Source organism: Toxorhynchites rutilus, chromosome 2 (assembly GCF_029784135.1).
Source record: "Toxorhynchites rutilus septentrionalis strain SRP chromosome 2, ASM2978413v1, whole genome shotgun sequence".
Lineage (NCBI taxonomy): Eukaryota > Metazoa > Arthropoda > Insecta > Diptera > Culicidae > Toxorhynchites > Toxorhynchites rutilus.
The window spans coordinates 100,405,171-100,432,971 of NC_073745.1; the positions used below are offsets into that span (position 1 = coordinate 100,405,171).

The 27,801-nt window shown below is 39.2% G+C and overlaps 4 protein-coding genes across 4 annotated transcripts; 3 read left to right on the forward strand and 1 right to left on the reverse strand.

The window, feature by feature from the left end:
- The first annotated feature begins 2,766 nt into the window (after nucleotides 1-2,766).
- On the forward strand, nucleotides 2,767-3,392 carry LOC129769311 (MIEF1 upstream open reading frame protein). Its single transcript, XM_055771471.1, has 3 exons — nucleotides 2,767-2,883; nucleotides 2,954-3,136; nucleotides 3,199-3,392. Exons 2-3 carry the CDS (start codon nucleotides 2,960-2,962, stop codon nucleotides 3,235-3,237), a joined length of 216 nt encoding a protein of 71 aa, XP_055627446.1. The 5' UTR covers nucleotides 2,767-2,883; nucleotides 2,954-2,959; the 3' UTR covers nucleotides 3,238-3,392.
- LOC129769310 (mitochondrial translation release factor in rescue) lies at nucleotides 3,239-3,719 on the forward strand. The gene has a single exon (XM_055771470.1). The coding sequence runs from the start codon at nucleotides 3,258-3,260 to the stop codon at nucleotides 3,672-3,674; it is 417 nt and encodes a 138-aa protein (XP_055627445.1). The 5' UTR covers nucleotides 3,239-3,257; the 3' UTR covers nucleotides 3,675-3,719.
- A 10,399-nt stretch (nucleotides 3,720-14,118) lies between these two features.
- On the forward strand, nucleotides 14,119-19,698 carry LOC129765985 (uncharacterized). Its single transcript, XM_055766447.1, has 2 exons — nucleotides 14,119-16,414; nucleotides 19,514-19,698. Exons 1-2 carry the CDS (start codon nucleotides 14,119-14,121, stop codon nucleotides 19,696-19,698), a joined length of 2,481 nt encoding a protein of 826 aa, XP_055622422.1.
- A 1,459-nt stretch (nucleotides 19,699-21,157) lies between these two features.
- Nucleotides 21,158-23,188, reverse strand: LOC129769747 (RING-type E3 ubiquitin-protein ligase PPIL2). Its single transcript, XM_055772198.1, has 3 exons — nucleotides 23,027-23,188; nucleotides 21,865-22,965; nucleotides 21,158-21,801 (listed from the first exon to the last, which is right to left on the reverse strand). Exons 1-3 carry the CDS (start codon nucleotides 23,056-23,058, stop codon nucleotides 21,363-21,365), a joined length of 1,572 nt encoding a protein of 523 aa, XP_055628173.1. The 5' UTR covers nucleotides 23,059-23,188; the 3' UTR covers nucleotides 21,158-21,362.
- Between the last annotated feature and the right edge of the window lie 4,613 nt (nucleotides 23,189-27,801).

A 27,801-nucleotide genomic window follows, 5' to 3' on the forward strand; every position in this document is an offset into this window, starting at 1 on the left:
TCTAACTCCACGACCACGTGCTGCTGCGGCAGTTGGTCATATTTATAATAACTGCCTTCTGGTACTTGAATTAACATATATTTATGTGTGTATATAGCATCCACTGCTTTAGTAAAGTTCGCGAAACGAATACACTCTTTAGGCATCCACTGCCTTAGGAAAGTTCGCGAAAAGAATACACTCTTTAGGCATCCACTGCCTTAGGAAAGTTCGCGAAAATAATACACTCTTTAGGCATCCACTGCCTTAGGAAAGTTCGCGAAAATAATACACTCTTTAGGCATCCACTGCCTTAGGAAAGTTCGCGAAAAGAATACACTCTTTAGGCATCCACTGCCTTAGGAAAGTTCGCGAAAATAATACACTCTTTAGGCATCCACTGCCTTAGGAAAGTTCGCGAAAATAATACACTCTTTAGGCATCCACTGCCTTAGGAAAGTTCGCGAAAATAATACACTCTTTAGGCATCCACTGCCTTTAGGAAAGTTCGCGAAAATAATACACTCTTTAGGCATCCACTGCCTTAGGAAAGTTCGTGAAAATAATACACTCTTTAGGCATCCACTGCCTTAGGAAAATTCGCGAAAATAATAAACTCTTTAGGCATCCACTGCCTTAGGAAAATTCGCGAAAATAATAAACTCTTTAGGCATCCACTGCCTTAGGAAAATTCGCGAAAATACACTTTTTAGGCATCCACTGCCTTTTGATAAAATTCACGAAAGAAATGCACTTTTTAGGCATCCACTGCCTTTGAGAATTCACAAATTCACACTTCTCGCATTCACTGCTGAGAAGATTTCACGAACATCACCTCTGGCATCCACTGCCGAGAAGAGTTCGCAAATTAACACATTTTGTACTTAAATAAAAGGAAAAACTTGCTCCTCTCTGGAGCCACCATGAAAAATTTCTCTATTGAAAGAAAAATTTTAACGCTTTCGCGTGAGTTCTGTTACAATACTAAAAAATTTATTCAAAAGTTTCACAATATATACATGGTTCCTTAAACTAAGATTGACGAGGAACATCTCCTCTCTCTCTCTTGAAAACCGATAACATATCGGTTTCGTTTAGATCATCTACCTTCCTTGTCCCTTCTTCTAGCGTATGGTAACGTGCAGTCTGAGACGGCTGCACTACCCTAAGAAAATACCTTAAGTTTATAGCACCTCGTCGGTGCGCCTATCTTATTCTTGGATTTCCCCTTTCCATCCTTCGCTCTAAATAACATCCTTTTATTTTATTACACCCTGCTGGTGTATCTGGCTGAGCGCAGCTAGGGATGGAAAAGGGTAATAAAAATGCATCCTAAATGATGCATGCATTAAATTGTTTACCGGACGCTATTTAAATATTCGTCCATTCTGAATTTATGACCGGCAATAATTTCGAACTACAAGCGTTTTCTAGCCTAACAAAACACTTGAGCTCTTACATCTTTTAATTGCCTTACATTGGTCCTTTCTAAACGTTTCTATACCTCGCTTGGAGGTCTTTTCTAAATATAATCTCAAATAGTGCTTATCTTATGGATCTCTAACTCGATTCGCGATAAGCCTCAGCTGTCCGTAACAGAGTGCACTGATCGAAAGATCTTATAAGTTAACCTTTGTTTGGGTCCCCTCTCATTGCTCAATTCCTGGCAATGAGAAGGCGGACACTCTCGCAAAGGTGGGTGCCCAGGAAGGCGAATTGTTTGATAGACAGATTTCATACGATGAATTTTTCCAATTACTGCGTCAGAGTTCCCTCTTGAGTTGGCAAACCGATTGGGACACTGGAATTCTTGAGCGGTGGTTATATTCAATTATTCCAAAGGTTTCTTCGAGAGCGTGGTTCAAAGGTTTGGACTTAAGTCGTGACTTCATTCGTGTAATGAGTAGACTTATGTCCAACCACTACTCGCTAGATGTGCATCTCCACAGAATAAATCTTGTTCAAAGCAATGTCTGTCGGTGTGGAAACGGTTACGATGACATCGATCACGCAGTTTGGCAATGTACGGATAATTACGCAGCCAGAGAGTACCTTTTGAATGCCCTTGAGGTCCAAGGAAGACAACCCTATGTTCCTGTTAGAGACGTGTTGGGAACTCGCGACATCTGCTATATGCAGTTGATCTATATGTTTGTGAAACGGTCTAGTATAAGTATTTAATGCTTTTGTGTTTTTCTTTTTCGTTATTAGTTTGTTTGTCTTGTCCCCCCATCTCACCGTCGCCCACCCTCGACAGCTAGTCGAACACCAGATGCTATCCCTGGTCATTATGCACAATGCTACAGTGCGTGCGGCAACCCTCGGTTGAGACAACGATACCTCATATCCATATCCCCAACCTGACCCGTCCCACAAAAATGTTGCCCTTTTAACCTCGAGTAAACCGCGAGTATTCGGTCGAATCCTACTAAACATAGAAATTAGTTGAAACTTTGTATAAACAAACCTTGAATTAGCGGCTCCGCAAAGCTTATGCGATTGAGCCTTACAAATAAATGAACTGGATAAAAAAAAAAAAAAAAACTGGTTGGAATAATAATTGACGCAACGTGACGGGACGGAACGTGAACGTGACGTGGATGTTGTATGTGAATCGCACTTTATTCGTTTCAAAATGCGCAATGTCACCCCAGGTCTGTCCTATTAGCTAAATGTCGCACTAAATGTAAATTACTGTACTTACCGTGAAGATATTTGTGGAGACATTTTGAAGGTATTTCAAATATGTAGAGATTTTCGTCTTCAAAAAGAAGCACTTCTTCACATCTGGCAACCTTGGTCAAACGATAAAGCTGTCATCGTATTATTAGTAAACATTGTTTATGACGAGTGTTTCGAGTGTTTCCTTATATCATCAAAACACAGGTGCAGATCCATGTTCTTGTAAGTTTACTTTGCTGAAATCATATTACCCACTTCTCCATAACTATAATTGCTCAACTTATCCAAGCAGATTAAAATGGTCTTCTCATCTATCACGACAAAGCGACTAGTTCTTCGATTGTACCGAGATTTGCACCGATACGGTTCTAATCTACAGTTCACAGATCGCAACTACTTTCTGAAGCGAGTTCGGAGCGAATTCGAACAGAATCGAAAACTTACTGATACTCAGCAGATTGAGTTCGCCTACAAGGTTTGTACGAGCGATATGCCTCATGAATTATAAAACTTCTAACAGCTGTTCCCATATTTCAGCGAGGGCGAACTCTATTGGACCAGGCCCTCGTTATATAATGCAAACGTTAAGAACAATAATGGCTCAGGCTCAAAGATCTCGCCTGCTGACCACTACTGCGATTCACTTCAAATATACCATTGATACATCGAAAGTGCCATCACTCCGAGAAGAAGACCTGGAGGAGACGTTCGTTCGGGGGAGTGGCCCAGGCGGGCAATCGGTCGCAAAGACAAACAACAAAGTGGTCCTCACACATAAACCAACCGGGATGGTGATCCAGTGCCACAGCTCACGTTCGTTGTTCAAAAACAGAGAGGAAGCACGTCGTCTGTTAATTGCCAAGTTGGATGTTCTCGAGAACGGTGAACAATCGGTGGAAGCCCAACAGCAGAGAATCGAACAGAAAAAACATTCGGAGGCTTCCAGACGCAAAATGAAACGCCAGGAATTGAAAAAGCAATGGAGAGAGCGAGAGTTTAAGGAGGAAACTTGATTGTTCGATCTATTTGAATACACGTAGGAGACAATAAAAGCATGCAGCCAATGTTCTTTTGCTCTATTTTTCTTCTCTAGGAGCCTTGAACCACTGTGACCATTAGTTGGATCTATTATAGTGCACTCAAGTTTGCTATATATGTCAGTTCGCTCCATCATTCAGGGAATATGTCGTAGTCGCACTAGGACTTTGCATCTCCCCTCACGAAGATATGACTTCCTTTATGAAGTTCCTTCCCTTTTTTTGGTTCAGCAGATCAAATCTCGTTGGGCCTTAGAATGCCCTTTCCAAGAATCCACAGTCTTCGGTGAATTAGTGTACTGCATTGACACAGTAAATGTTCCGAAGTTTCACCTTCGAAATTGCAGAAACGACAGTAATCATCTGCCAGTTTTTCGATTTTTTAAGATGATATCTGCTCGGACAGTGTCCGGTCAATAGACCGGTTAATATACGAGGGCGGTCCGAAAAGTACTTAGCCTCATCGCCCGATGGTGTCAGTATCGCAAGAGAGATTACTTATCCTGTAGTACATTCTCGTAAACGGCCACTGTCAAAACTTCAGCCGAATCGGACTCGTAGTTTTGTTTTGACCGTTTGTGGAAACGGGCGTGTCCGCGGATTTTATAAAAATGGAAAACATGGAAATTCTGCCGTCGCCACGGTTGAATTGCACTACGAACTGCTGCCTCATCCACCGTATTCTCCAGATTTGGCGCCGTGCGCCTTGTTTTTTTGTTTCCAAACTCGAAAAGGTCACTCGCCGGGCAGAAATTTGAGTCGAATGAGGAGGCCTACTGAGGCCGCTACGGAGGCCTACTTTGAGACCTCGAGAAAACGTATTTTTCAATTGGATTAAAGAAGTTGGAGCATCGCTGGGTCAAGTGTAGCGAGCTAAAAAGAGACTATGTTGAGAAATAAATCGCGACTTTTCCAAAATTTTTGTTTTTTTTGTGGGCTAAGTACTTATCGAACCACACTCGTACTCAAATCTGCCTTACTCAAGCTGGGTAGGTTGCGTGTTATTCTGTTACAAAGTGTAAGAAATAATTTGGATTGTCTTGGTGTTGATAGAGCCCTCCAGTTGGCTTCAATCATTGATATTTCCCAGGTTTTGAGCTCAGGTTTCTTGCATGATGTAGATAATCCACAAAATGACTCAGGCCCGACGAATTTAGTTGAATATCCTAATCTTGCTAAGATATCGGCTTTTTCATTACCTTCTATACCTAAGTAACCAGGCACCCAGTATAGATTAATTTCCTTAGAAGCAGCTAGTTGTTTTGAGGATAGAATACATTCCCAAACTAGCTTTGACTGACATGTGTATGCTTTTACTGCATTAAGAGCTGCTTGACTGTCTGAGATACAGATATTGGCATACCTGTATTTTCTAGCCAAACAAATATTTGTATAACTTCGGAACATTTACTAATTCACATCGCGTGATATCTCGGCTTATGTCCAATCACTACAACCTAAACGCGCATCTCTATCGCATTGGGCTCGCAGCAAACAATCTTTGTGATTGTGGCGATGGCTACCACGACATCGAGCATGTTGTCTGGTCGTGTATCCGGTTCCATACTGCTCGCTCTCAGCTCTCTAGAGCACTGAGAGCACAAGGCAGACAATCGGAGATCCCCGTCCGGGATATCTTAGGTAGCCGTGATCCTGATCTTCTGCTTCATCTATACCTGTTCCTCAGAAACGCCGATGTCAACGTTTGATGATGTTTCCTTCGTTGTGTCCCCGTTTTATATCCCTCCTATCCGATCGATAAACTTTTACTTAGTCGCGGCAATACATACACACACTATACACACACAGATATTCACAATCGATTAAGAAAACTCGTTGTGAATATATTCAGAGGAAGATTGATCAGCATCAAAACAACAGCAAAGAGTTATGGAAAATTTTGAAATCTTTATTGAAACCTAGTAATAGTAAACCGCGGTCCATAGCTTTTCATGGCACACTTGAACAGTCTGAACAGGCTATAGTATCCAAGTTTAATGATTATTTCGTCAATAGTGTTTCATTGATCAATCAGTCCATTGAATTGGTCGATGAACCTGATGAAATAAGACAGCCGGTTGATAGTAATTGTAGATTTGAAAGATTTCACCCAATTACATTAAATGAACTTAGAACTATTTGCTTTTCTTTAGGTAAAACGGCTGGAGTGGATAATGTCAATGCTAGAGTTATTCAAGATTGCTTTCATGTCATTGATCACATCTTGCTGGACCTTATTAATAAGTCTTTATTAACTGGGCATGTGCCTCAGGTGTGGAAGGAATCTTTCATAGTTCCTATTCAAAAGGTTGCTGGAACGATTAAAGCCGAAGAGTTTCGTCCCATCAACATGTTGCACACATTAGAGAAAATATTAGAATTAGTTGTTAAAGGCCAGCTGTTGCAATATTTAAATCTCAACGCTTTGCTAATACCAGAACAATCGGGATATCGAGAAGGACATTCCTGTGAAACCGCATTGAACTTGGTGTTAGCAAAATGGAAAGAGAAATTAGAATGTAAAGATACCATCATTGCTGTTTTCTTGGATCTGAAACGCGCTTTCGAGACAATTTCTAGGCCCTTGTTGTTGAATACGATTAAGCGCTTTGGAATTACGAGTACTGCATATAAATGGTTTGAAAGTTATTTGTATGACAGAACTCAACGGACTATTTTTAATAATTCAATTTCCAGTCCCGTAGGGAATAATCTTGGAGTACCTCAGGGAAGTGTATTAGGGCCCCTTCTATTTATTATGTACATCAACGACATGCGACGAGTTTTACGATTTTGTGATATTAACCTTTTTGCAGATGATACTGTGTTATTCATTGCAGCTAATGATTTGAATCAGGTCGTTTTATATTTGAATGGAGATTTGCGTTCTTTAAGTAGATGGTTGAAGTATAAGCAATTGAAGTTGAATATAAATAAAACTAAATTTATGGTAATCTCGCGAAATCGTTCTAATGAAAACGTCTCTATTATAATTGATGATGAGACCATTGATCGCGTTCGGGAGATTAAATATCTTGGCGTGATTATTGATGACAAACTCAAGTTCAATACTCACATTGACAATGTCATCAGGAAAATTGCCAAGAAGTATGGAATCTTATGCCGATTGAAAAACGATTTAACTATGTGCAGTAAAATACAGCTATACAAATCAATCATCTCTCCTCATTTAGACTTTTGTTCTTCCATATTATTTTTAGCCAATGATACACAAATATCGAGATTACAGCGTTTGCAGAATAAAATAATGCGGTTGATTCTAAAATGTAATAGATTCACTTCCTCATCTTTGATGCTGGACGCTCTAAAATGGTTATCCGTGAAGCAAAGAATTGTTTATTTAACTATGGTGTTCATTTTTAAAGTAGTTCACGGTTTGCTGCCTCGATATTTGTGTGATCGAGTTGAAAGAGGAAGTGATTTCCATAGATATAACACTAGAAACGCGAATGAATTAAGAACACCTAATTTCTTGTCATGTGCTTCACAAAATTCGTTGTACTTCAAAGGAATAAATGTTTTCAATTCGATGCCAAGACATATTAAATGCGCAACAACACTTACAGAATTTAAGAGGCACTGTATTTCACACGTGAAAACTGTGTTTTATTAACAGTCGAACGATTTTTTTTTCTAATTTTATGACGAAGATTTTTATTGACGAAGTTTTATACGAACGAATAATTAATGTGGACAATTTTTGGTAGTTTGTTTTTCAATGTTTTTGAGTAACCTGACGAAGTTTTTTGAACGGATTATATTATGTAGACTATCTAAAAATTTTTTAAATTATCTTTTTTTTTAATTAGTATTGATCTCTATTATGTCTGTCATGATGGACTGGTGATGATGGACTATTTTTATTTTTATTTTGTTGTTTTTATAGTTGTATTAGTTGAAAAAAAAAAAATAAAAGTAGTCTACAAAAGTTTGAGCGTCGCGCGCGTGCCACAGATATAAAGGATATTAAATTGAAAGATTTTTAAGTGCCGGTCTAGGAAATTTTCGTAAAGGAAATTTTCTCGATTTCTCTGAATGAGGATATTCATTGTCAATCCAAAGCAAGGCTGGCGGTTGGACTTGTGCTCTGGTGGACCCTTTGGCTGCAAGGGCCTCGTCGGGACCGTATCGGCTCTGTGGCGGACATGACTGAGTATTGGCTTGTCTTTGGAAATTGCAATTTTTTTGAACTTATATCTGTGAATAAAATCAGTGCGTTTTTTTGTGTTTGCTAAACTGATTTCAATGTTGAGAAAAAATAAATAAATTATCTTTTAGATAACTCGTCTTGCTCAAACCTCTGTAGGGGAAGGAGGCGGGACCATCATCATCATCATCATCATTTACAGATACACGGGCCAAAGGTTGTGCAGTCCACTGATCATTCAACAAGAGCCAAAGGTTGTACCGCTCATGACAACTCTACATGAACTGATGATTGCGCCGGTTAGTGACCATTCTATCCTGGATTCCTCGAGTCGAGAAAGACGCACCACGCTAGATATGAGGTACAGACTAGGGGGGCGTTGCTGATTAAGGGTCAGCTGCATCCCAATAGGAAGTATCCCGTGTCGGGCACACGTACAGAGCATTGAAGACAGCAACATCACAATTACGAAAACACTTGTAATACTAACCTCGAGCCAACCGCGAGTATTCGGTTACATATTACTAACATAGATAATGAGAAAAATTGTCAATGTATTGAACTCCCGGCCCCGTGAGGCTAACGCCATATGAGCCTTGATAGAAATATATATTTTGGGAAAAAAAAAATATTTGTACATGTTAGAATAGCTTGTATTTCTGCTCGTAAAACTGTAGGCCACTGTTCCATTGGAATTGACATGTCGATTCCTGATCCAGTAAGTTTGTTTTTTGAATATTCTAAGCTAACAGTAATTGGGATTGTTGAGACTTGGCTGAAACCGTCCAACACAAATACATCTGTGGAATTGGATGGATATAAAATAGCTCGATCGGATCGTTTCTCGAGAACGAAACAGCAAGGAGGCGGTGTAGCGTTGCATGTAAGGAAAGGGATGAAACTTTCGGTCGTTGCTCGATCTAAACCACGCAGCGAAATCGATTTTTTATTTTTGAAACTGAAATCTGTTAGTCTTGTATGTGGCATTGTTTATAGACCTCCAGATAGCGCTATTGATTTGATGAATGAAATTTACGAGCTGGTTTCAGACATTTCATCGACAGAATCTAACATCATGCTGATGGGAGATTTCAATATCAATTTACTCGATACTGACTTACTATACTGACTATACTGAAAACTCGCACACTGTTTGACAACCTACACTCGTTAACCTTCAAAATTGTCCCCTCCTCTCCAACATGCCATAAACGTGAATGCCGCTCGTCTCAGATTGATTTTGTGAGTGGGAACTGCCTAAGTAGTGTGAACAATTGTTATCAATCGTCAATGGCAGGAATTAGTGATTATGATTTCTTATGCGTGGATTATGGTATTAAAAACAAAAAACTCCCGCCTGAAGAACATTGGTAGCGAGACTATAACAAAATTGATCTCCATGCCTTCACACGTGATCTTAGCCACTCGAACTTTAATTTAATGTATTGTTGCAATAATGTGGATGATAAATTGGTTGTTTTCAATGACTTATTACTGGCAGTGATTCAAAGACATGCACAAATTAGGAAAAATGGATTAATTCCCAAATTCGACAATTATTTAAGAACAGATCTGATGCTTACGAATGTTGGAAGCAAGATAAAGGAAATGAGACAAAATGGAACACTTTTGCTCGAATAAGAAATACAACAAATCGTGAAATTCGTTCATCTAAGCGAGAATTTTTCACTTCTCAGCTGAATGTAAACCTTATAAATTATGGCACAATATAAAGCGACTTGGCCTCAAATGAACTCCAACTAGAGCCGATGGCGGTGACGTATCAGCAACTAGTTTGAATAACTTTTTCGTCTCTCATTACATTCCGCGTAGTTTTACCGAGTTTCCCTTGGAAAATAGTAATACAACCAAATTTTCTTTCCGCTGTGTTACCACAGATGAGGTTCTTACAGAGATTTCTTCTGCTACGTGTAACTCGGTTGGAAATGATGAAATCCCTTTGAAAATCCTGAAAATGTCTATCTCAGTAACACTACCATTCATTACAGATCTTTTGAATTTTTGTATAACTATATCAACTTTTCCAATGTTGTGGAAAATTGCTCGAGTCGTTCCGATTGGAAAGGTTGATAATCCTGTAAAGGAGTCAGAATACCGACCAATCAGCATACTTCCAGCACTCTCTAAAATTTTGGAAAAGCTTCTCTCAAACCAGTTGAACGTATTCTTAAAAAGGGCATGAACTACTCTGTCGCTTTCAATCAGGATATCGCAAAAATTGCAGCACCACAACCGCTCTCATTAAAATTGATAATGACATTCGACGCGCTCTTGACAAAAAATGTTAACTGCGCTAGTGTTGCTCGACTTTAGTAAAGCATTTGATTCTATAAATCATCTTTTACTTTGTAAAAATCTTGAACGCTCTTTTATGCTGCATGAATCTGATGTTGCGTTGATATTAAGCTGTTTGTCGAACCGCTCTCAATATGTTGATTTCGACGCTACGAAATTTGATATTGTCCAGATTGAAAGTGGCGTACCGGAAGGGTCTATCTTAGGCCCTCTATTATTTTCAATGTTCATAAATGACCTACCTAATCAAATGAACTACTGCATGATTCACCTGTATGCCGATGACTGCCAGTTATACCTATCAGGGAAGCCTAATGATTTAACAAATATTGTAGACATGATCAACATTGATATTCAAAATATAATATCTTGGAGCAATAACAATGGCTTGATTCTCAATGCTCGTAAGACTCAAGCTATAATCTTTAAATCTAGACACATGAATATACACGGAGCACCGTTTATCACAATGGACAACGAGGAAATTACTTACTCTGAAGTTGTTAAAAACCTTGGAATTTTGATGGACAGTAGCTTAAACTGGAAAGCTCAGACTAATACAGTTTGTTAAAAAGTTTACTATACGATGCAGACCTTGGTGGCACTCAAACAATTCACCCCTCAACATATAAAATTAAAACTTGTTCGATCATTGATTATTCCACTATTTGAATACGGTGATATACTTTACGCTAAATCAATGAATGAAAATTTTCGAAAACTTCTATTAACTTTTAATTCTATTACCAGATTTGTGTATGGACTTATAAGATTTGACCATATCTTAGAATTTTCTAAATTAATACTAAACTGTAGTTACAGCGAATATTTAGATCTTCGAATGTGTACAATGACATTTAAAATTCTAAAAAACGCCCCAAAATACTTGGAAAACTTTTTCATTACGTCATCTCTTCTACGAACTCATAATTTGCTATTTTCAAGGTGCGAAACAAATATTTTAAGATTTTTTTTCGAATATCGAGCAACAACTTCACTAGCTACATTCAGAAGGGATTGCAAAAACCATTAATGGAATTGAATTCACCATAGAAAACGAAAGTAATACATACTTTGAGAGCCATTAGAAGGCTATTTGTATTATACATTTTTATACAAATAAATAAATTTAAAAAAATAAATATTAAGAAGATCGTCGACAACTACAGAGGAGACAGAACTCCTCCTTGAGGGCAACCTCTAGTTGGTTTCGTTGTTAGAGTAGATCCTCCTAATTTAGCTGTTATTAGTCGGTTGATTAGCAGGCAATATAAAGAAAAGCTGTAAGTGAGATTTCTTTAGCATCAAGAGACTTCTCTATTTTTTAAATTAACGTGTGAAGCGCTGTTTCAGTTTTTTTTATTCGCTAATTGAAATGTGTTCAATGGTCTCCTGTTCAAATATGATGATTTGATATGGAGATCAATGACCTTTTCCATCATTTTTGAGATGACAGGTATTAGACTAATTGTTCTATACGCTTTGGGAGTCGTCCTGTCACGTATACCAGCCTTGGAAATAAATATAACCCGGACTTCTCGCCATTTACTAGAAATGTAGCTTAGTACCATATGTACTAGCGCTAAACATTTCCGTCAGAAGAGGGACAGTGATATCCTTGCTTTTTGGTAACAGCACCGGATAAATCACAAATGGTCCTGGAAATTTGAAGTGCTTCAAGGAATCGACTGCCCACTGAACCTTGACTTCGTAAAGACCGCTTCCTTTTTTCAGACTACCAAGTCCGTTGGTGTTATCCTTAGAAAGGGCTTTATGAAGTTTTGCTACAACAGGTAAACTTTCTTTCTGTTCACAGGTGAACTTCCAATCCCTTCTCTTTGATTTAGGGATTTTTTTTTATTATATTGTGTTAGACAGTTTTTGTAATCTATCCAATCAGAGCTAATTTTTGCTTTGTTGAAGAGTTTACTAGACAATTTTCTAAGCCTTTCAATTTTTTTTGTTACATCAAGATGCATCCTTACTTGAAGTTTGCTTCAGTGGACAGTTTTTTTTCGAAGGTGGATTTAATATTGGTTTCATATTCTGATCAAACTAGTTTAGTTTAGAACTGCAGAGTGTTAGATAAAGAACTTCTTGTCTAATAGAGTTAACAAATGTTGGAAATTTCACCGTTGTCTCCTATGAAATAAGTCGGAGCGACGATGATAATGGTAATGGTTTGTTATCTATTACTTTCTTTGAGTAATAGGCATGGATAACAGCTATTGAAACTATCCTCCTTATGGGATTTGGACCCATTGTTCTGGTCTCAATAGTTTCAGGTTATTTTTTCGGATAAACCAAGTAGCCTGCAAACTGCAAACTGCAAAACTAAGTGCATGAAGTTTAACACTCCTATACTCGCGCATTGGTCTGTCAGACCGAGAAATCAATAATTTGTTCATTTCTCAGAAAATATCAACACTACGACTTTGTGATTCTCTCTAGCTTCGTTCTTCGTCGTTCGTCATCGTTTAGCGTATCGCATGTGTTGGAACAAACATGGGAACGTGTGCCACTTTTTTAACACTTTCGGTCTGACACACCGATGCGAGTATAGGAGTAATTTTTTTGGACAAGTGTCTTTTTTCATATTCTAGAATATTGTTGAATGAAATGTATAAATTAATGTTAGTGGCGTGGAATATTTATTGAATATAATGCATAAGATCATTACCGGACTATTCTTATTTGTTTTCAGTCCCTTTTGTAACTGGATTGAACGGATCCATATTTTAACTATTCGTCGTTAGATTCATACGTTCAAAAGAAAAATATAAATTTTTGACTTTCGTATAGTTATTCGCTAAATATAATGGTCATACATATACACACTTGTGAAAGAATTTCACTTGTGGAAGAATTATAAACAGTAAACTATAAACTTATCGGTAGCTTATGGTAATTTTTAACAGCTACAGTTTCGGGGATATTTTTTTATAATGGGCAATACCGACAAGAAAACAAGAAAAAGAAAAGGAAGTTCCTAGAAATTCTTTTATATCATCTTTTTATCACGACATCGAACACGTTGTTTGGTCGTGCGAGTTGTATCTTGTCGCCAGATCGAATTTAGAAAACTCCCTTCGGGCTGGAGGAAAGCAGTCCAATATGCCAGTGAGAGATGTGTTGGCTCGGTTAGACCTTGATTATATGTCCCAAATATATGTTTTCCTTAAAGCTATCGATCTTCGAGTGTGATTGTTCATACATCCTTTTCCCCTCCTTTTCGTCCTTCGCGAGCTATCGGTTCCCTTCCTACTAACATTAGAATAAGTTAAATTGTAAATACATATTAGATGTAAGGATAGTTTTAAGTGTTCCGTCTTCAACGAAAGTATTAGATTCGTGTTTCCAGCCACGCCCCTTAGAGCCCACGAATATTCAGAGTGCGACACGCACACATTCACGATATTTCAATTCAACGACAAACGACAACCGAAGCCGAATAAACCGAAGCAGAAGAAAGAGCAAAAACAACAACAGCAGCAACATCAACGCAGTAAAACAATCCCGACGAGAAGTAACCTTTTCACTGGTTAGCCGAACAGCAAGTTGCAGCTCAAGAGATCAAATCCGAACGCGAAGAGAACACGTCGTAACGTGAAAGTGTATCCGACAACCAGATAAAAAGGAAAATATAGACAAATTTTATTCTTTAGAAATTGAGGTTAAACCGTTTGATTTTTGCAAGCAACGCATTTGTCCGGCGTGTTGGTTAACCGCCCGAACATTGGTCCTTCGAACCGGATTAAGTATACCGCGTGTGTTTCCGCAATAATCGAGTGTTTTGAAAGAACAAGCATAGGTAGTGCGTGAAAGGTCAAATAAGTATAGCGAACGTTTTTTCTAAATCGTGTGGATCAGTTTGTTTGAGGAAGTGCGCGAAAGAAGCAGTACAAATCAAAGCATCTCGGAAGATAAAACTTTGAAATGCCGCTTAACCATACACCAGAGAAGGCGAAAAAGGGTAATGGCGAGGACGAAATTCCTTTTAAAGGATTCGAGGATGCTATTGCTGCAGATGCCAAAACAACGACTCAGCTGAATTCGTTATTCCGGCAGCGCAATCAAACGGTGCAAAAGGTACTTCGCGTCTCAAGAATTATGAACAACCTCGAGTTCGCAGTGACTCCTGCCCAGTTGAAAGTTTATCAAAGGAAGCTTCAGTCAGCGTATGATGAGTTTTCCACCATACACAACGAAATTATGGCAATCATTCCCGATGACCATGTGTTGGGACAAGAAGACGAGTACAACCAGTTTGAAAGCATACATGACGAAGCATCCGCTGCAGTTGAGTCACTCATAATGGAGAACGAAGTACAACGATCTCATCAGCCGCAGCCACCCCAAGTAATAATCCACCAACAGCCTCTTAAAGCGCCAATACCAACGTTCGATGGAGATTATGCGAAATGGCCTAAATTCAAAGCCATGTTCCAAGACATCATGGGACAATCGAGAGATTCTGATGCCATAAAACTATATCATCTCGATAAAGCTTTGACGGATAAAGCTGCTGGTTCCATCGACGTTAAGACGATTAACGAAGGAAATTACGCCCAAGCGTGGAGGATTCTTGCCGAACGTTATGAAAATCCTCGTGTGATAGTAGAGACGCACATTCGCGGTCTCTTATCTTTGCCAAAAATGTCAACAGAATCCAGCGATGAGCTCCAGAAGTTACTAGACAGGTGCACTAACCATGTCGAAAGCTTAGAGTACCTCGGACAGAACGTAACAGGAGTGTCTGAACTGATGATAGTGTACCTTCTGACATCAGCATTAGACACGTCGACGCGTAGACACTGGGAACAGAAGATTGAACCTGGTGTACTACCGGAATACAAGTCGACTCTAAGTTTCTTGAAATCCCAGTGTCAAATTTTAGAAAGATGCGAACAAGTGTGTCAACCGTCCTATCCGAAGTCATCGATTATAAAGCCAACGATAATGCCGAAATTTACAAGCCAGCGGTCTCACACCGCTACAACAAACGAGGAATTACCATTTGTGAAATGCGACTTCTGTGGCGCGCCACACCGTAATTATCAATGTAACAAACTAAGTACTCTGTCGAATGCTGAGAGAGTCGAGAAAGTTCGATCAACCGGTGCATGCTTCAATTGTCTTCAAAGGGGTCATAGATTACGAGATTGTCCTTCACCAAAATCCTGCCGTAAGTGCAACAAGCGACATCATACTCAATTGCACGAAGATACTGAACCAGCAAATGATTCCAACATATTTCCGTCATCGAAGCAGTTAGCCAATGTAAGTCAGCCAATAGCCGAATTTTCATCACCAACAATGGTAGAGGAATCAACAACAAACATCACGTGTTCCTGTAGTTACACTCAAGGCTCTAAAACAGTATTACTGCTCACCGCCGTAGTCCGCGTATTGGATAAGAATCGCCGACAACATCAATGTAGAGTACTCTTGGATAGCGGATCCCAAGTGAATTTTGTTACCGAGAAATTAGCTGATACTCTTGGACTACCGAATCAGCCATCAAATGTACAAATCGCTGGGATCAATAATATCAACACTCTGGCACGAAATAGAATTGAACTCGAATTCCAGTCAAACCATAATGACTATCGATGCAAATTGGAGTGTTTAGTGATACCAAAAATAACAGGGAAGATTCCATCAACAACTATCGACGTGAAAGGATGGGAACTCCCTCAGGATATTCAACTAGCGGATCCAACCTTTTTCAAGTCAAACCAAATTGACATGCTAATTGGAGCAGAATTGTTTTTTAGTGTGTTGAAATCTAGAACCATCTCAATCGACGATAGTCAGCTTGTATTGCGAGATTCACACCTTGGATGGCTCGTTACAGGTACATTAAAACACAACGCAAACATTTACTATTCACAGCTGGCAACCATTCAGTCAATCGAGGAATCAATTCAGCGATTTTGGCAAGTAGAGGAAGTTCCAATTGCTAGCCAAACATCCACCGAAGAACTACGTTGCGAAGAACATTTCACGTCCACACATTATCGAGACTCAGACGGAAGATTTGTTGTAAAATTGCCCCTCAAGGAAAACGCCGACCAGATTGATAGCTGTAGAGCACTAGCACTAAAGCGGTTTTTCATGTTGGAACATCGTCTTCAGAAAAACCCTCAGCTCAAAGCTCAATATGTAGCCTTCATCCGTGAATATCAACTACTTGGACATTGCCGAATTGTGAGTGAAGCCGAAGATGATTGTAAGTCGATTAAGGCGTATTATATGCCACATCATGCGGTACTTCGCCCAGAAAGCTCTACAACGAAATGTCGAATAGTGTTCGATGCAAGCGCTAAATCATCAACAACTAATTTGTCTCTCAATGATGTTCTAATGGTGGGACCAGTTGTCCAAAACGACTTATTTTCGATCATTTTGAGATTCCGAAAACATCGATACGTATTTACGGCGGATATACAAAAAATGTATCGTCAAATACGGGTGCATCCTGACGACGCACATTATCAAAGAATTTTCTGGCGAGAGAATACAAATGAAAGACTTCAAATCCTCGAACTGACAACTGTAACTTACGGCACCGCATCAGCACCCTTTCAGGCAACCCGAAGTTTAATACAGTTGGCAATAGATGAAGAAACTGCTTTTCCCGTCGCATCTGATATTATAAAAAATGACACTTATGTAGACGATCTGTTATCTGGATCTAACACGTTTCAAGAATCTATAGAAGCTATACATCAGCTCAGAGAAATGTTAAGACGGGGTGGATTCCCAATACATAAGTGGTGCTCAAATTCTCCGAAATTATTGAAACATATTCCTATCGATGAACAAGAAGCACTTAAACCCATGGAAGATCGAGCCACAAACAAAGTCATCAAAATTCTAGGTTTATTGTGGGAACCAACAGTCGATGAACTACTGATATCATTAACCAACCTCTCAACCAGCTGTGACCCACCAGTAACGAAAAGGAAAATCTATTCTGAAATAGCAAAACTTTTCGATCCTTTGGGTTTGATATCGCTTGCAATCGTTCAAGCTAAATTACTGGTGCAACAACTTTGGCGGAGCAATTTAGATTGGGATGACCAAGTAGATAATAACATCAGTCATCAGTGGACAAACATAAGACAGTCATTATCCTATTTAGCGGAAATTAAGATTCCACGGCAAGTGACTTCCAATGAAGCAACTCGTTTTGACATACACGGGTTCGCAGATGCTTCCAATGTGGCATACGGTGCGTGTATTTACATCCGCAGTCTTTATCCAGATGGTTCAGCATCATCGAAGCTGCTCTGCGGAAAATCGAAAGTGGCTCCTCTTCACGAATTAACGATTCCCCGCAAAGAATTATGCGCTGCTCTGTTATTAAGCAGATTAATCACGAAGGTAATGCAAAAAATCGATATGAAAACCGAGCGGGTGGTCTTGTGGTCAGACAGCCAAGTTGTATTGGCTTGGCTACGAAAGCAAACTGACCAATTCGAGGTCTTCGTACAAAATCGAGTTGCTGAAATCCGTAATAGCACAGAAAAGTATCAGTGGAAATACGTGCGCTCAGAACACAATCCCGCTGATGTGATCTCCCGAGGCCAATCTCCACAGCTACTCATTCACAATAAGTTATGGTGGAATGGTCCTGAGTTTTTAACTAAGTCTGCAATAAATCACGAATTATTGGGAGAAATAACACACGAAAACATACCAGATTTGAAATGCAACTTAATGAATATAAAGACCAACATACTCATTATCGAACAGCTTCCAGTATTTTTTAAATATAGCTGTTTCAGAAAGCTTCAGCGAGTTATTGCATGGGTTTTACGATTCAAAAACAATGCAATTAAAACAAAGAACACACGTATTATTCAACGGCATCTCACTGTACAAGAATTACGACAATCTATGCTAATAATAATTCGAGTTATTCAGCACGTAGAACTGAGAGAAGAAATTCTTCGTTTGGAATCTGGAATCCGCTGCAAACAACTTGAAGCTCTGCATCCAACTTATAGCAAAGGAGCACTCCGAGTCGGTGGACGACTTAGCCATTCGAATTTGCCTGAAGAAGCCAAACATCAACTAATATTGCCAAACAAAAGTCATATCACCAAATTATTAATCATCACTCTTCACATTGAATTACTTCACGTTGGCCCTTCAGGATTGATTTCAGCAATAAGACGACGTTTCTGGTTGCTAAACGCTCGTTCGATAGTTCGCAAGGTTACTAGATCATGTGTGAAATGTTTCCGAGTGAATCCTACGAATGTTTCTCAGCTGATGGGTGAATTACCAAAACAAAGAGTGACACCATCCCCTCCATTCAGTACTTGTGGAATCGATTATGCAGGCCCAATTATGGTAAAACAAGGAGTCTATCGTCCAAAAATCGTGAAATCATACATAGCAGTATTCGTATGTATGGCTACTAAGGCTATACACTTGGAATTAGCATCAGATATGACCACTGACGTTTTCATTGCAACGTTAAGAAGATTTATTAGCCGAAGAGGGATCGTTACCGAAATGTATTCTGACAATGGAAGCAATTTTCGAGGAGCATGCCATGAATTGCATCGTTTATACCAGCTTTTTCAAGACCAGCAAGAATTCAATCGAATCATATCGTTTTGTCAAACCAAGGAAATAGAATGGCATTTCATACCACCTGATGCCCCGGAATTTGGTGGCTTATGGGAGGCAGCCGTTAAAAGTGCAAAAACCCACATGAAAAAGATAATTGGAAATAGCGTATTGAACTTTGAAGAAATGACTACAATTTTGTGTGAGATTGAAGCCATTCTCAACTCCAGGCCTCTATTCGCAGTACATAACGATCCAGCTGATCCCGAAGTCATAACTCCTGGCCATTTTTTTATTGATCGTGCTTTAACATCAGTTCCGGAGCCAAACTTGAGCGATCTGAGAATCAGCCGCTTGAATCGCTGGCAACATATGCAGGTTGTTCGTCACCAATTTTGGATAACATGGTCCAGAGATTATCTAAACAGTTTACAACCTCGGAAGAAAAATATGCATACCATCGACAACGTTAAGCCAGGAATGATTATTCTTCTGCACGACAGAAATCGTCCAGCTTTACAGTGGAAACTCGGTCGTATAACAGCTGTTTATCCCGGTCCCGACAACCTAGTTCGCACAGTTGACATCAAGAGTGAAGGATCAACTTATCGTCGTCCGATCACTAAAATATCAATTCTACCTATCGAAGACAATTATCAAAAGCCGGAGAACTGTGAAAATTAATCATTCTATTCGGGGGGAGTATGTTCCGTCTTCAACGAAAGTATTAGATTCGTGTTTCCAGCCACGCCCCTTAGAGCCCACGAATATTCAGAGTGCGACACGCACACATTCACGATATTTCAATTCAACGACAAACGACAACCGAAGCCGAATAAACCGAAGCAGAAGAAAGAGCAAAAACAACAACAGCAGCAACATCAACGCAGTAAAACAATCCCGACGAGAAGTAACCTTTTCACTGGTTAGCCGAACAGCAAGTTGCAGCTCAAGAGATCAAATCCGAACGCGAAGAGAACACGTCGTAACGTGAAAGTGTATCCGACAACCAGATAAAAAGGAAAATATAGACAAATTTTATTCTTTAGAAATTGAGGTTAAACCGTTTGATTTTTGCAAGCAACGCATTTGTCCGGCGTGTTGGTTAACCGCCCGAACATTAAGAATTGAGTGTGAAGTGTCAGTGTGAATGAGAATGTGAATGTGAATGTAAGTGCGAGTGTAAACACACATCTCCATACATCCCATCCTTTTCCTAATGAAAATGTGTCACCCTTCTAAACTCGAGTCGACCGCGAGTAATCGGTTTCCTATTTCATTAACCATAGAATTAAGGAAACAACATGTTGATATATGCTAGTTGAAATATAGTTAAGAGTTTGGCTCCATTAAACTTATGTAACTGAGCCTGTAAAAATAAACGGATTAATAAAAAAAAAAAATCTTTTTATACCCCATATAAAAAAGGCATTAATTCTTAGTTTACCAAGAAAACAGAAACAAAGAATATTAGAAATATGCAAACTTTATATTCCAGAACCTTTATCATCTGGTAGTTATCTAGAAAGTCGTTATACATTCTTCTCTTCGATAAAAGACTCGAAAAACACGTAACAACTGCATGAAATGTAAAAATCTATGTTTGTTTCGGGTATGTAGTTATGCTATGTTCTGATTCTTACTACAATGAAATCACAATCGGTTAATGCGTTTTTATGTTATTTTATAGTTCTTTATACTTCCATGAATTATATTCAGTTGCCTACTTTTAATTAGTAACAGTGAAAAATTCGAATTTCGTTATTTGTGTTGGAGTATCAAAAACTACTCTATTTTGAGGAGGCTGAATTAGATGACTATTTAAACATAATAAAGAGGAAGAAAACATATTTTTTGAGTTTTTTCATTCAATCATACCCTCTTCTTCAAATAAATGTCAATAAAGCCTGAAAAATACACAATGGCAACATTACAGAGAAGTTTAATTTTCGGAATGTGACACCGTGCGCGAGTATACGTGTTATGATTTTGCACGCGAGTACAGGAGGGTTAACAAATCAAGCAAATTTGCGGTTAGAGAAGTATGTACTGCAGTGATGACGATCTGGCGTAGTGGTAACATCTATACCTCTCACGCATAGATCACGAGTTCAATTCTCACTCCCGACATTCTTCCAAAAATGGAAGTAAATGTGACGGACCAGCCGAAATGTGTTGAAAGTCGCTATACTAGAGAAAAAAAAGTACGTACACTTAGGAGCTGCCATAACTTCAGAAGGAAATTCAAATGCATGAATCGTTTGACAATTCTTCCGATCACATATTTTGGAAATCCACGATGAAAGAATAAAATAAACAAAGCATTATGTTCTATGTCAGACTTTCAACGAAGAACGTAACATGAATAGACCTAAATTGGAGTTTCTTTGCAATTGAATTCGGAAATTGTTTCATTCAATCACTGATTTAATCAATAATTTAATTAATACACTCAAATGATTACTAAGCCAACGGAAGTCCTACGTCAACCTTGCGATTATATCATAGGTATAACTCACCCATAGTTCTTTTTTGTGATCTGTTTTTCTCTACTAACAACGTAATAAAAATCTTATATTTGCAGTGGAAATGTCTTACCAGGAGCTAAAGTTCCCAAGTTTGCTGATTTTCTCCTCTATTTTTCGTTTCTTCGTTTGATTAAGATTCGCACCACTGACAGATGCCGAATCCGGCTCTGCCAGCTTTTTCGCCCGATCCTTATCTAAATACTTTCCAACACCGGATCGAAACACTTGCAACGGCTGAGCTTTAGTAGATTTCTTCTCTTTTTCCTGCACCTCTCGTTGGATGCGTTCCAGTTCCGCCGACCGTTCGTTGGCCAGCTGCTCATCTGCTTCTTGGAATGGATCCACAAACACCTGTACGCGTTGGATGAAAATGTTCTCGATTGGACGATCGCGGTTGTCCACCTCAACCCGTTCCATCTCGGTTAGCACCTCGAGCCCACCGACCAATTTGCCAAAAATTGTATGTTTGCCATCCAGATGACGACAAGAGCGGTACGTTATGAAGCTAAAAAAAGGTAAAAAAGTGCATTTTAAATCCCGGGAGATATGTGTAACAAAACCACCATACAATTGCGATCCGTTTGTGTTCGGTCCGGAGTTAGCCATCGCCAGAATCCCCCTACCGGAGTGAGTCAAATTAGGTTTAATTTCATCGGTAAATTTTTTCCCCCAAATCGATGTGCCACCATTACCAACCCCAGTGGGATCTCCACCCTGGATCATAAAATTCCTTATCGACCGATGGAATATACACCCATTGTAGTAACCAGTGGTGCAGTGCTTGAGGAAATTTTCACAAGTCTTCGGAACTTGATCGCAATAGAGTTCCAAATTTAGCGCACCAAAGTTGGTTAGCAGCCGAACGTAGCCCTTTTTCTTGACCCGCTCGTAGCGTATCACGTCCTCCTCGATGATGGCGGCTTCGTGATTCAACACCGGAACCATCGAAGTTGAGGTGAAAGCCGCCGCAACGGCACCCGTCGAATAGTGAGCGGCGTTAAATTTATCCGCCATCTTGTGTTCAGCCTGCTTCACCTCTGGCGCTTTATAGTCCTTCTCCAGCTGCGTCAATATCTCCCTCGTTTCCATTGAAATGGTTTTCAGTCTGCCCTGAGGATCCTTCTTTTCGGCTTGCTCTTCTTCCGTTAGAACTCGAAGATTTTTCCTTATATGATGAAAGGTAGTGATATTAAACTTCTCCAAATTGCTAGGGTCTTGTATCGTGATTAGATCCTTCCTCACAAAAGATGTATCATCGATCAAATCCTTCCAGTTTTTGGCTTTCACGTTCAGCTGTTCAATGGCCTCGTACGAGAAAATATTGCCCGTTTTGCCATTGGCAACAATGTGCGAATTCTTCGAAAATGGCTTGAAAAGAATCGGGCAATGATACTGACCCTCATGGTTCTTGGTGAAGTTTAGCTTTATCAACGATTTTCCATCCAGTGCTTCTCCCGTAACCGGGTTCACTTTGAAGTGCTTTATGAAATCGACGATCGCCGAGAGTTCGAAAACGTTCCCATTTTTGTCGCAATACGGATGTTCGAATGGTACCATCGAGAGGCAGCAGTGATCGAACGGAAGCCGTTTAAACTTGACCTGTTCATTTTCGGCCGAGTCCGGTTTGTGACCACCGTACAACTCGGACCACTCGGTGTAAGTCAAGTACCTAAAAATTGTGTTATACATGAAAACAAAATCGAGGACATCAAATAATGTAATATAGTTACATTTTATCCTTCTGATGCTGTTTTTTACCCATTTTGATGAGTTCTTTTTTCTGATTTTCACGAGAACTAAATTGGAAACTTTGCTATTAGTTTCTATTTGTTTATGTTTAGTTAAAATCCAAGACGTCAAAACAAAGAAATGAAATTCATTAACATTCATAGTACATCTTCTCGGTATAGTCTCGTTAAACGCAATGTTAGAGATTTCAGGTGAGCTATGGCGTCAAAAACACTGGAGTCATCTTGAAAGTCTACTCAAGACGGGTCTATGGTACTAGGTGAGGCCGTTTCGTCACTAAGTTGGTTAGGGGAGCGGTATATGAAAACAGTACGGAAGAAAGCAGAAGGGGAATTATTTGCTTGAAGCGTGAAAGAGACAGACTGATCATGAGCGAGCTTGGGCACAGGCGTATTGTGCTTTGTTTACCAACAAAACACAGTAGACTCCCAAGATGGCTGAAGAGTGATTTTAGCAAGTTGGTCCACCTTAGGATATACTTCTAGGCGCCTTGAGTCTACTGTGTTTTGTTTGTGAACCAAACATGATATTTTTGTGTATCCGCAAACTCTATTCAGTACGACACTATGCGAACATTCCGTCTGTTCGATATGCAAAACATTTATCTTCAACAAACAATTCCTGAATTCTTCTGAAGTTATTGAGAGAATATTGAAAAATAAATTTGACGTAGGACTACGTCTTTCATTAAGGGTGCCAAACCAGAAAATAGGTCACGTTTTTATAAAACAAAGTTAACGTTAATGACTTATTTTTGCTGCGAACGGATTTTGTCGATTCGCATACCATTCGAATCAGAATTTCAATTCAGAGATTTCTCGTAGTCATGAAGTCGTTAAAATTGATGAAAATTGGAAGCATTCGCATTTTCCCATATATTTGTTCTGTCTATTTGTGTGCAACTTATGCAGCCGCGAGAATAGAAGCAACGAATGACGAAAAGAGAATATTTGCGACGTTAACTCCATCCTTGCACAGTAAGTACGCTGTAGCTACCGTATAAATACTGCATCTATATGAGGCCTGAAAGTTTGCCTCAGATAGATGCAGTATTTATACGGTAGCTACAGTGTTTCTATACATAAAACAGCGAACATCGTTTATTCTGCTCGTTTAGTGTCATCTTTGTTTCTCCTCGAGCTGTGGACGCAAGCGAATATTTCACCCGCTGTGCATCTGGCATTACAATCAACATATCATAAACATAATGTTTTTCGCTGCGTTATTTGACTCTTTTTGACAGATGAAGGTTAATCAACGTGTAATCAGGGGTTAGTAAACAAAAATGGGGATCGATTCGAGATTGCTTTTATGTAAACAGTGAACTTTTTTTACACTCTAAAAATTGCACCGACTTGCACTGACAACTGCATGATATTGTCAATTTGTGCGAGATGCCTCAAAACAGCTGGGAATAAATATTTTTTATATACAGTAAGTTATATTTAAAGCAACATTTAGATAATTGGACAAACCTGTAATGCGACACGTTTATTGGACATGTGTATCTCTTAGAGCCCCCGCACACTACAGACTTTTTTTCAGCCGACAGTTTAGTCGGATCGACCTACTGGTGCAAAAACCAATCCAACTGAATCGGTGTAATGTGCGCACATGCATACCTCTCCGTACTGATTAAGAAGCCGACCGAGCTATCGGTCGACAAGTTAGTCTGCAGTCTGTGGGGGCTCTTATTAGACATTTTTGTAAAAATCGAGTTCGGGGCCCAAATTATGGCCTCACATTAAAAGTTGTCACCAGATGTCGACACTCTACCACTCACATCGCCAATGTCCATTTACAGCCCAAAATCGCCTCCAATGCGACACTGAGTGGTGCCTCGGCATGTCGTATTAAATGTGAATTACTGTATTATATTGTTATTTGTGTTCGCATCATAAGCAGCGAACACACATTTTCCACTTGCAACAGTATTCACGACATTACTGCCCAGCAAACATTAAACCGTATAACCTGCGTACATACAGCATTATATATACCATATTTGGAAGGCATATAATGCGCCTAACTGACATATATATGCAAAAATAGAGGTGAAATACATCCCTGATATCTGTTTGCGAATTGGTTTGGATGAATATACGACTTATACATGCATCTAGTACGACTATTGTCATGCAGTAGAAGAATTAGAGGTAAATTACTGTACGTGCAAGGTTATTAGGCAATACCTAATAAGTCTTTTGTCTTACGAATATACGATTCATCACTGGCATAAAAAATGGCGGAAATATTAAAGTAAAATGTTCAGGCCCAGGAATCACCATTTTTGTATGTATATAGAACCTTTATAAATAATTATGTTTGTACAAATAGGAATTAATCAATCGACTTTTAGGGATATAAATATTTAATATGAGTGGTGGCGATGGTTATAAAATTGCTCCGATGGGACTTGAACTCCGGATGTTTGGATTATCAAGCTCTTACATATGATACGAATGAGTTGTAATCGGATACGTCATTCCTGATTGTCGATTGTGTTTTAGTGAAAATATCACGAAATTTATATAGAAATGGTTAAATAAAGTTCAGTACTACATGTTTCAAGTAATCAAATAACATGAAGTAAAAAAAATCATTCATATTTTAACAATTTGAAACTGCCTTCGGGCCTGCCCAGCATATGCCCACCAAGCATTAAATCGTAAAAAACCTAAAATTGGAGGCGATATACATACATCCAAGACTTGCTATGATGTGTATAACTGACATGTGCAGACGAAATTGGAGGCCATATACATGTATATAGGGTGTATGTTGTTATAAAAACGATAATTATATGATTTAGTTTTTGCTGGGATGTATGTATATCGCCTCCACGTTTTCATGTATGGGCTGGCTAGGCGCATCATATACATGCAATTTATATTAGTCATACTTGTATGTTTGTGAATATAAACCTCAAAATAAAATCATTACACTAAACATTCACTAAACTAAACAAACTAACACTAAACAAATCACGCAATAAACATCAAGAATTACTGAAAATCTTTGTTCAAATATTTATATTTGTTCAAATTTAAAGATGTGCTAAACTCCAGCTTTGTTGACAACTTTTAGAGCCCCCGCAGACTGCAGACTGATTTGTCGGCCAATAGTTTGGTCAGCTTCTTAATCAGTACGGAGAGGTATGCATGTGCGCACATTACGCCGATTCAGTTGGGTCGGTTTTTGCACCAGAAGGCCGACCCGACCAAACTGTTGGTTGACAGAAAGTCTGTAGTATGCGGGGGCTCTTATGCATTCAATTAAATCGTACGATAATTCATATATAAACATTCTCACCTTTCAACCTTCATTAAACACCTCGTAATAGAAAATGCATACCATGCATACACTCTCCTACGAAATATAGTGGAAAAAAAATATATTCGCCGATGTAAACAAGCGGTGAAAAAGAAGACTGTGAAGCATTCATATATTTACTGTACAGGTTCCTCAATGTAGTCGGTATAAACCTATAGTGAAATCACCCGACACAGGGAATAAATATTGAGTATGACTTACCGGCTCGACAGTTGTCTGTTGTGAGAGGAAATGATGCCTAGTGATCCCCGATAATCGTTCGATTAATCGATTAATCGAATACTTCCTACAGAAATCGATTATTAATCGAACGAATACTGCACAACCAATAATCGAAGCGAACGAATAATTTACGTCGATTAATCGATCCAAACTCAGAGAGAAAAAACGTACGGCCGCTGCAGTTTTATCCTGAAAACAAATCATTATCTTTGACGCTCCCCTAAGTTCATAAACAAAGCTCAATGCCGTCAACGTGAATTGAGCTTCGTTTACGCCTTTAGGGGTGAGTAAAAGATAATAATTGATTTTCAGGCGGAATGAACACTTTTTTGATTCCATATGGCTTTCTAGCAAATGAGAAATATTAATCTAACTAATTATTTCTCTCATTGTGGCGATTAATCGATTAATCGATTATTTGGGCCGATTAATCGTATCGAATAACAAACTGCTGAAAACTATTCGATTAGCTGATGAACGATTAATTTCAAAAATCGGGGATCACTAATGATGCCCAATGTATGGCTAACTAGTGTTGGCAGTATATAATATCAACATCACTGTTATACTGTCAACTGCGAGGGATAGACGTTGTGTCTTTCACGCACCTCACAAAGACACTCTTCGACGAGCGATTTGTATGAAGTTCCACTGCCGTGGTGTAATGATCAAATATATTCGACCCAAAATACGATAAGCAGTTTCTGGATTGCTGAACTATTTATTCGGTCTGTCAGTGATTGGATATCAATCGGGAGAAGCTACGAATGAAGTTCCGACTGAATTACAGACTTTTGAACCGAGGAAGCCGACTGGTTGTTGGTCAACCAACGAAAGAATGTGCAGATTGAGGGTTCGAGGCCACCTCTTCAACTTCAGTATTATCAACGTTCACAGCCCCATCTAGGTAGCATATGATCGCTGCACAAAACACGACATCAAAATTGTGCGGTAGGTTTAGCGCGCATCCGCGAACAACAAAAACGGCTAAAGACTTACCAACTTCGCTGCCTCCAAGCACATGGATATACGTAACACCTTCTTCCAGCACATCATCCAATACCGTTACATCTGACGATCACGGACGCAAACGGAAACACAAATTAACCACGTTTTGATCGTTGGTTGGCACTTCTCAGATATCATCGACGTGAGAGCCTATCGTGGCGCTGACATCGATTCAGACCATTACCTGGGAATG